This window comes from Rhinatrema bivittatum, chromosome 3 (assembly GCF_901001135.1).
Source record: "Rhinatrema bivittatum chromosome 3, aRhiBiv1.1, whole genome shotgun sequence".
NCBI classification, from domain to species: Eukaryota; Metazoa; Chordata; class Amphibia; order Gymnophiona; family Rhinatrematidae; genus Rhinatrema; species Rhinatrema bivittatum.
In genome coordinates, this window is record NC_042617.1 from 268020073 (window position 1) to 268029332 (window position 9260).

At 49.0% G+C, this 9260-nt stretch overlaps 1 protein-coding gene across 1 annotated transcript in view; it reads left to right on the plus strand.

Annotated features, from left to right (window-relative positions):
* Positions 1-9025, plus strand: part of SMLR1 (small leucine rich protein 1) — a 63976-nt gene extending 54951 nt beyond the window's left edge. Inside the window, exon 2 of the mRNA XM_029594562.1 lies at positions 8328-9025. Within this exon, the coding sequence (XP_029450422.1) occupies positions 8328-8455 (128 nt within the window). The 3' untranslated portion in view covers positions 8456-9025. The remainder of the gene's footprint in view (positions 1-8327) is intronic.
* Positions 9026-9260: the final 235 nt, after the last annotated feature.

A 9260-nucleotide genomic window follows, 5' to 3' on the forward strand; every position in this document is an offset into this window, starting at 1 on the left:
TGGGAGAAGAGAGAAAGAAAAACCACGGGCTCCTGAAGCTAAAATGGCGAGCGTTAGTGACGGTGAGTCACCTCCCTCCCCCCCTACTTTAACGATCACGGAGATCAAAGATGCCATCAAAGAAGCTCTAGATGAAAAATGGTCTCAGATACACACGGAATTGGGGGAGGTTCGGGATTCAATCTCCACTTTACAACCTCGCCTAGAACAGATTGAAACTCGCATTTCAGAGCTGGAGGATGGCGCGGCGACTCACTCAGGCAACATGGCTACACAAGTTAAAACAATTGCAGCGCTTACACAGAAGGTGGAGGACTTAGAAAACAGGGCCCGTAGAGACAACTTGCATTTCATGGGCTTCTCGGAGGACATAGAGGAGAAATCGTTTTGCTCATTGCTCGAGGACTGGCTCCCGGATGTCTTAGACCTGCCACAGCTGCGCGGGAAACTGGTAGTAGAAAGGGCCCCCAGGCTCGGGGCACGGCCTACTAACTCAGGGCGGTCTTGTTTGGTTATTGCCAAGATCCTAAACTCGGCGCACAAAGCTGAGATCTGGCAGGCTACCCACAGCAAAACGCTGCTGACTTACCAAGGCCACCCTATAAGGGTGTTTCAAGACTTTTCTGCTGCTGTCTCCGAGGCCCACAGGAGCTTCTCACTGCTCTATACGACACTCCATAACCGCGGCATCAAGTTTTCTCTTTTGGATCCGGCCCATCTCCGGCTGTGGCAGGCCGATGCAGCTTACACCTTCGAATCCCCGGACAAAGCTCAACTCTTTCTTGATAAGATGGCTAAATGAATGACCATAAGTAAGATTTTAACTTTTTCTATTTTACTTTGCTATAATCGCGTCGTAGACGCTGATGGCGGACATTGCGAAACAGCGGCTTTTCAAGAGTCTTAGACGCGACGGCGACCTGCCTGCAGCTATTCTTATTTTTACGTTACTACCTGAGCTCCGGGCATCGATCTGCCCACTCATTTTGAAAGGAAAGCCTAGGGACTGACCTTGTTTGGTTGAAGTATTACACCCTCGTGGGATAGCCTTTTCTGCCTGCTGGACTGTCAAGGCCTAGCCTTTTACTTCTGCTGAGACCTCGCAGCAACGATCTTTGGCTGCCTTGGACACCTCAGCGGGTCAGAGGAACAATAACTGTAACCCTAAAAACCGGTTTCCTGTCATACCCGCTTCCCTTTTTTTTTTTTTTTTTGGGCACAGTCAGGGGGCCTCTCTTCTTGACTCTCCGGATGCTCAGGAACTTTACGGTATTATTCCCATTAGGGGACCTGCTTAACACTTTAGACCGTGGTCTGCCATAAGAATATTGGTAAACCATGCTGTTAATCTTATATATCCTTCCACTGTTGAAGTTTGTTGCAGTTGGTTAATGTTGATGACTTGTTATTCCTAAATGTCTCTCTCTTTCTGTCTCTTGATATGCTTAGCTATCAGCTAGCATATGGGGTGGGTCTGGCCACATCATTTGCGGATCTCCAGGCCTTCCTAGATGAGGGCATTGATCGGGGAAGATTGGAGTGTAGGTTTGGGGACACCACTGGTGTTGGGAGGGGGGGTTGATCTTGGGGTGGGGAGTGGCAGGGAAGAGGGAGGTTTCCTGGGGGTAGAGGGTGGAGGAAGAGTGGCCAACAGGAATATGGGGGACAGGGGGGCGGGACAGAGGGTTGGGGCAGGGGTAGGGGATGGATGCGGGAGGGGATCGGGTTTTCGGGTAGAGGGGGGGGGAATATTCCATGTACAAGGTAGGAGTGGACAGACAGATGGGAGCGGCTTCATGCAGGCCCGCGGTATAAAACCCGGGTCGCTTTGGGATCAGTGGTTTGCAGGGGAGGCCTCAGCTGGGAGGGCCTCCACCAGCATCATAAGACTGGAATGTAGTGATACTTCTGTTTTTGTTTCATGGTATGAATAATTCTACTAAGTTTGTTTCATGGAATGTATGCGGTCTCCATTCTCCTATTAAGCACACTATAGTGCTTTCTCTACTGAAGAAACAGTCGACAGTGGTGGCTTTCTTACAAGAAACCCACCTTACCGACAAAGAGCATGCAAAACTCCAGCCTACCTGGGTGGGGGAGGTAAGGTATGCTTCAGCTACCTCTAAATCTACGGGAGTTGCAATTTTACTCCACAAGCAACTCCCTATCACAATAAGTAAGGAAATAAAAGACCCTCAGGGACGCTATTTAATTTTGGTCACTGAACTATTCAACCATACGTTGGTGCTCTGTAACCTGTATGCATCCAATACTTATGACCCCCGCTTCTACAGAGGCTTGTACTCCCATTTACTTTCATATCTGACTGACATATTAATAGTAGGGGGAGATTTTAACATTATTAGGGACCCTCAGCTGGATGCATCCCAGAGCCGTAGCTGGGATGCGGGCGTGGGAAGGGGTCCTGCAATGCTGGAATCTCAGCTACATTTACTAGATGTTTGGAGGACCCTGCACCCCACCGAGTGTGATTTCACACATCTCTCTAGGGCGCATGCCTCCTTCTCACGGATTGATTATTTTCTTATGAGCACTCATACATCCCACCATGTCTTAGAGGCGGGTATTGAGAGCATCGTCATCTCAGATCACGCTCCGGTGTGGGTGGACGTGGGTTTTTTGGCTCCCTCCAACACACCAAAAATTTGGCGATACCCCTATTTTTTGGCTCAAGATGAGAAATTTAAAGAGTTTCTTACGATGAAGTGAAAAGAATATGTGGCCAACAATCAAATCCATGAATCTCACCCCATCTTGTTTTGGAACACCGCCAAGGCGGTGTTGAGAGGCGAAATTATTTCCTATGTCTCTCACCACCGGAAAATCCTTAATCGGCGTATTCTGACATTGAGTTCCCAGGTGCGTCAGGCCAGGGCTCATTTGATCCGATCGAAGTCGGTGGACGCACGAGCCTCTTATATGTCCAAACAACATGCCCTTAACTCCCTATTACACCAACGGGCTAAAAAGAGTTACCTTTACTATCAATTCAAATTTTATCAATACAGCAATAAGGCAGGGAAAATGATGTCTAATCTTATCAAGTCCTCTAGGACCAGTAGATTTATTCTGGCATTGCGTAAGTCCCCGACTGAGGTGGTTAAGGACACACCTTCTATTTTAAAATGTTTTCAGGATTTTTACGCCTCTCTCTATGCCTCTGGGGGGTGGAACCCAGATGCCTGCCAAAAGTTTTGTGAGAGCTTGTCCCTTCCCCAATTGACTCAGAACCAAAGAGATATGTTAAATGCCCCTATTTCAGAGGCGGAAGTGCGCCTTGCGATTCACCACTCTAAGAACTTCAAAGCCCCGGGACCCGATGGGTTTACAGTGGAATTTTTTAAATTGTTGGAGGAGCATGTACCCAAGACATTGGCCTCGGTGTTCACAGCATTGGTGGCCCAGGGTTCCTTTCCTGACCATTCTAACCTAGCCCATATCATCCTGATACCCAAGGCTGGTAAGGACCCCTATTTGCCGGAATCCTACCGCCCAATATCCCTACTTAACTACGACCACAAGCTACTGGCTAAAATATTGGCAGAGAGACTGGCAGCTCATCTACCAGCTCTGGTCGGCGATCACCAAGCGGGTTTTGTCCGTCAGCGCTATGCGCTAGCTAACATCCACAAAATATTAACGGCAATGACGATGAGTCAACAGATGTCCCACCCATACTTGGCTATCAGTTTTGACGCTGAGAAAGCGTTCAACAGGGTGGAGTGGAATTACTTATTTTATGTGTTACACTGCCTGGGATTCGAGGGTTTTTTCCTACAGGCTATTCAACTCCTTTACAATGCGCCAAGGGCTTGCATAGTAGCTAATGGCTCACAGTCTGATACATTCCTGGTGGAATGAGGCACCCGACAGGGTTGTCCCCTATCCCCCCTATTATTTCTTTTACAATTGGAACCATTGTTACATGCTATTAGCGGCACCCCGGAGATCCGAGGCATTCGCATGGACTCCGTTATATTTAAACACGTCGCCTTTGCTGACGACCTACTAGTTTTTATTACTAATCCCCACTCGTCGTTGCCACCACTCCTGCGGTTAATTGGGATCTTTGGGACATTCTCCGGGCTACGGCTTAATGAGTCCAAATCTTCGGCCTTGGCATACCCACCCACCTTGAGGGACACACGGACAGACCCTTTTCCTTTACAGTGGGCGGGAGATAGCCTTTGTTATTTGGAGGTTCACCTCCCATCGGACCCGGAACTCGTATACCAAGCCAACATACCACGTCTACTCCACCAGACTCAAGATACTCTAGCCACTTGGAGGTCCCTACCACTTTCGGTTGCAGGGCAAATCTCTTTGTTTAAGATGACCCTGCTCCTGAAATGGCTATACCTTCTGCAAAATGTGCCGTTGTTATTGAAAAAAAAGGACCTAGCTGCCATAGAGGGTGCTCTGGGCAGATTCTTGTGACGCGGCAGGAAACCTAGACTTCCCTTAAAGTGGCTAACGAATAACTGGAGGACAGGCGGTTTGGGAGTCCCTGACCTTGCTCATTATAATATGGCCTGTAATATGCGGATTCTTCGCAACTGGCTATTGGGGACCTCCAACTATGCTTCTTTGTTGGCAGACCAGGCCCTTCTGCACCCGTTGGCCCCTTCTTATGTATTGCAAGCAGGATCGAGCAACCTCCCTCCTTTTTTAACCCAAACAGCTCTCACTCGGCTTCTACGGCAGACCTGGTTATGCCTCACAAAACTTTTGCACGTCCCTCCAGGATGCGCTTACTTCCTCCCTATCAATGGAAATGCTGAGTTCCCTTCGGGCTCCCAGTCTACCATGTTTCGGGTGTGGGAGACAAGGGGCATTACGCATCTGGGTCACTTGTGGACTCAAGAGGGGGTGTTTATGCAGTTTTTGGAATTTCGAAACCTTAACAATTTGGGGGTTAATCATACATTCCCATATCTGCAAGTACGCCATTATGTAAATGCTTTGCCTGCGGCAACCAAGGACATGGCACAGTTTACAGCTCTAGATAATCTATTCCACTTTGAGAGTGCTAACACCACCTCCCTTTCTAGTTATTATAGAGCCTTGCAGCAGCAGGCTCAGGTGGATGTCTGTTCTTGTCTGGTAGCTCGTTGGAATAGGGATGGGGACTGCTGTATTACAAGTCTCATTTTACGCATATGCTTTCGGCGTATTACCAGGATCTCAACTAACATGTATTTTAGGGAAATGCAATTTAAATTTTTAAGTCGAGCATACGTTTCTCCCCAAATGGCTTATAAATTGACTATTGCCTCCTCGCCTCTGTGTGTCCACTGCCGAGGGACCGAGGGCACTCTGTCTCATGTTTTTTGGACGTGCCCCTTTGTTCACAGATTTTGGCGCAAAATAGTAGACTATATGGCAGATTTACTAGATGTGGTGTTGCCTATTTCCCCCTTGTGGTTTCTATTTGGTTGTATTTCCCCTATCAGAGTTCGAGATCCTGGTTCTCGCCTATTGTTACAAAAAGCTAGTCTAGTGGGGAAGAAAACTATATTGCTGGTTTGGCGGTCCTCAGACGCTCCATCCTTTTGGGCTTGGAGGAATCATCTGCACGCTATGATGACAATGGAAAGTATGGCGGCTCAGGGTTCTCCACGTCGGCGCCGCCTGTTCTCAAGCATCTGGAGCCCCTACCTTCAACAGCTTTCCCACCGGGCGCATAGTCTCGTATTGAATGACTGAATGGTGGCCTGCGTTTATTCACATGGACACTCCTGGCGACCAAGAGAACATTGCCTTTTCACATCCGTCTGTTCTGTATTGAGATGGACTATAGGAGAGGGGGGGAGGGTTGGGAGGGGGTGGGAAGACTTGCTGGGGGAAAACGTTGAACTTGTTTATTGGTTCTGTCTGTTTCCAGGAGGGATCTGAAACCACCCTCCTCAGAGATACTGTATGCATTTTGAAAAACCCAATAAAAATTGTTTAAACATAAAGTGTAAATCAACAAGAAAGTGTCTTAGCTCACTGTTGTAGGTAAACTCCTTTCCCATATTTAAATCGTCATTCTTAACACAGCAGGAGACTGTAAATGTAAATCTTAAATGAGTATCTTGCGATCAAACTAAGAAACCTCATATTTAAAACTATCAAAATGATCTTACCTTCAGCACGTACCGAGAATGAAAACTGGGACCAATGCTATCAGGGCTATTTAAACTTAGCGTTTTTAGAAAGCAGCCAAAAAAATAACCAGTTCAATGTGACAATGCTCTGTTTTTGTTTAAAATCTACAAGTGGTCAATCGGAATGGGTGACATGTCCAACAATGGACCTCAAACGCTACTGTTTTTTAAAAATAGAAATACAATGATCAGTCTATAAGATAAATTAAATTTCAAAACAGAATGCTGTCACATGGTAGGGGCAAACGGTCACCGGCACCATTTTGGTTAGTGGCAGCAGAGGCCCCGGGAGCGGCAGATTGCTCCCGGGTCCTCCGCTGGACTACCAGGAGGGGCGTTGGGAGGGTGGCACTGGGGAGGGGGGAGGAGAGTCAGGGGCTGGAAGAATTTTGGAGCGGACTGGGAGGGAACTGGGAAAAAGGCTGATCACATCACCACACGTAACTGGAAAATCCTCCCCGCCCCGTGCACACTGGTCATTGGTCACCAACATATGCGTGCAGTGGACTGGCCACTGATAGAGTCAGGATGCTGGGTAAGATGGAGCTTGGTCTGACCCAGCATGGCACCTCTTATGCTCTTAGGGGTAGATTTTAAAGAAGCGCGATCAGCCTACTTTTGCTTGCGCATCAGACTCAAGCAAAAGTACGCTGGATTTTAGTAGATACGCGCGGAGCCGCGCGTATCCACTAAAATCCTGGATCGGCGCGCGCAAGGCTATCGATTTTGTATAGCCTGCGCGCGCCGAGCCGCGCTACCTCCCCCCGTTCCCTCCAAGGCCGCTCCGAAATCGGAGCGGCCTTGGAGGGAACTTTCCTTTGCCCTCCCCTCACCTTCCCCTCCCTTCCCCTACCTAACCCACCCGCCCGGCCCTGTCTACACCCCCCCTTACCTTTGTCGGGGGATTTACGCCTCCCGGAGGGAGACGTAAATCCCCGCGCGCCAGCGGGCCTGCTGCGCGCCGGGCCGCGACCTGGGGGCGGGTACGGAGGGCGCGGCCACGCCCCCCGGGCCGTAGCCACGCCCCGTACCCGCCCCCAAAACGCTGCCGACACGCCCCCGGAACGCCGCGACGACCGGGCCCGCCCCCCGACACGCCCCCGACACACCCCCCTCCGAGAACCCCGGGACTTACGCGAGTCCCGGGACTCTGCGCGCGCCGGGAGGCCTATGTAAAATGGGGTAGATTTTAAAAGAAGCGCGATCAGCCTACTTTTGCTTGCGCATCAGACTCAAGCAAAAGTACGCTGGATTTTAGTAGATACGCGCGGAGCCGCGCGTATCCACTAAAATCCTGGATCGGCGCGCGCAAGGCTATCGATTTTGTATAGCCTGCGCGCGCCGAGCCGCGCTACCTCCCCCCGTTCCCTCCAAGGCCGCTCCGAAATCGGAGCGGCCTTGGAGGGAACTTTCCTTTGCCCTCCCCTCACCTTCCCCTCCCTTCCCCTACCTAACCCACCCGCCCGGCCCTGTCTACACCCCCCCCTTACCTTTGTCGGGGGATTTACGCCTCCCGGAGGGAGACGTAAATCCCCGCGCGCCAGCGGGCCTGCTGCGCGCCGGGCCGCGACCTGGGGGCGGGTACGAAGGGCGCGCCCACGCCCACGGGCCGTAGCCACGCCCCGTACCTGCCCCCAAAACGCTGCCGACACGCCCCCGGAACGCCGCGACGACCGGGCCCGCCCCCCGACACGCCCCCGACACGCCCCCCCTCCGAGAACCCCGGGACTTACGCGAGTCCCGGGGCTCTGCGCGCGCCGGGAGGCCTATGTAAAATAGGCTTCCCGGCGCGCAGGGCCCTGCTCGCCTAAATCCGCCCGGTTTTGGGCGGATTTAGGCGAGCAGGGCTCTGAAAATCTACCCCAATAGGCTTCCCGGCGCGCAGGGCCCTGCTCGCCTAAATCCGCCCGGTTTTGGGCGGATTTAGGCAAGCAGGGCTCTGAAAATCTACCCCTTAGAATATTCTGCTTGGTAACTATTGTTGAATCTCACTTTTAAAACAAGAGCTTTAAAAAAATGCATATTCATGATTTATTGATATAAAATAAAATGACCATTATATACTATGTCACATTAGTTCCTTTATCTTTTGCATAGTTTTATGACATTTTTTGCTGTAGCATAAATCCAATAACATAAGCTCTTTCTTCCCTTCAGTGGATGAGGAGTTGGCGCAGGCCTGTGATCGCAGAGATGCCATTCTGGATTATTATTTTCCCTACCAGAGACTGAGAAGATCAGAGAGGCACAGACAGAAACAAACCTCTAGAACACAGCATCATTGACAACGAAAGGAAAATAAATGCCTCAGCACTGAGGAAGAAACTTAGAAGTCAAACTCCAGTACCTGTACGAAGTGGTGATGAAGAAAGAGCCAGAAGACAAGCTGCTCTTTGTTATGGAAGTCATACAGTCACTATCAGTTAAAAGGCCATCTAAGAGTGTTTGTTATTTTATATACCATGAAATGCCCTTTTTTTTTTTTTTAAATTCTGCATGTATTTTGAAAGGGTTTTTATTTTTGCATCCAACCTGCAGTATTTAGTCAAACTAGAGCAAGTCTTTAACCTAGAATGTGCACAGAGGATCATTCCTGCAACTTTAAACAATGTTAATGGAAAAGTCAAATATCACACAAAAATAGCCAATGAAATGTTCAAAATGCTGAAAAATGTTATAAACTGTTATCACTACAAACCTGTTACGTAACACTAAAGCAGAGACAAAGCCCTCGAAAGTGAAAAGGTTTAATACATGTACCAGTGAGAGTCCTTTACTCACATTTTTTGACTTCGACAATGTTCATATTTTTAGAAAATGTTTTGTGTGCAATTAAAACAGTTCTTGGACAAATAGTCACAAAATGTGTTCAACATGTACTGTAACAAATATATTGCAGCAAAAGAATCTATCTCAAGACTGAACCAAAAATGAATTCTTAGCTCATATTAACCAAGATGCACAGCCTGCTACAGACTGTATACAGAAATATCCAGTTCAAACAATGTGATTATAGACTGATTTTTCAATGCTGGTCTTACTCAGATGGCACCAGTGCCATTTTGTTGGATGCCAAATTTACATATCACT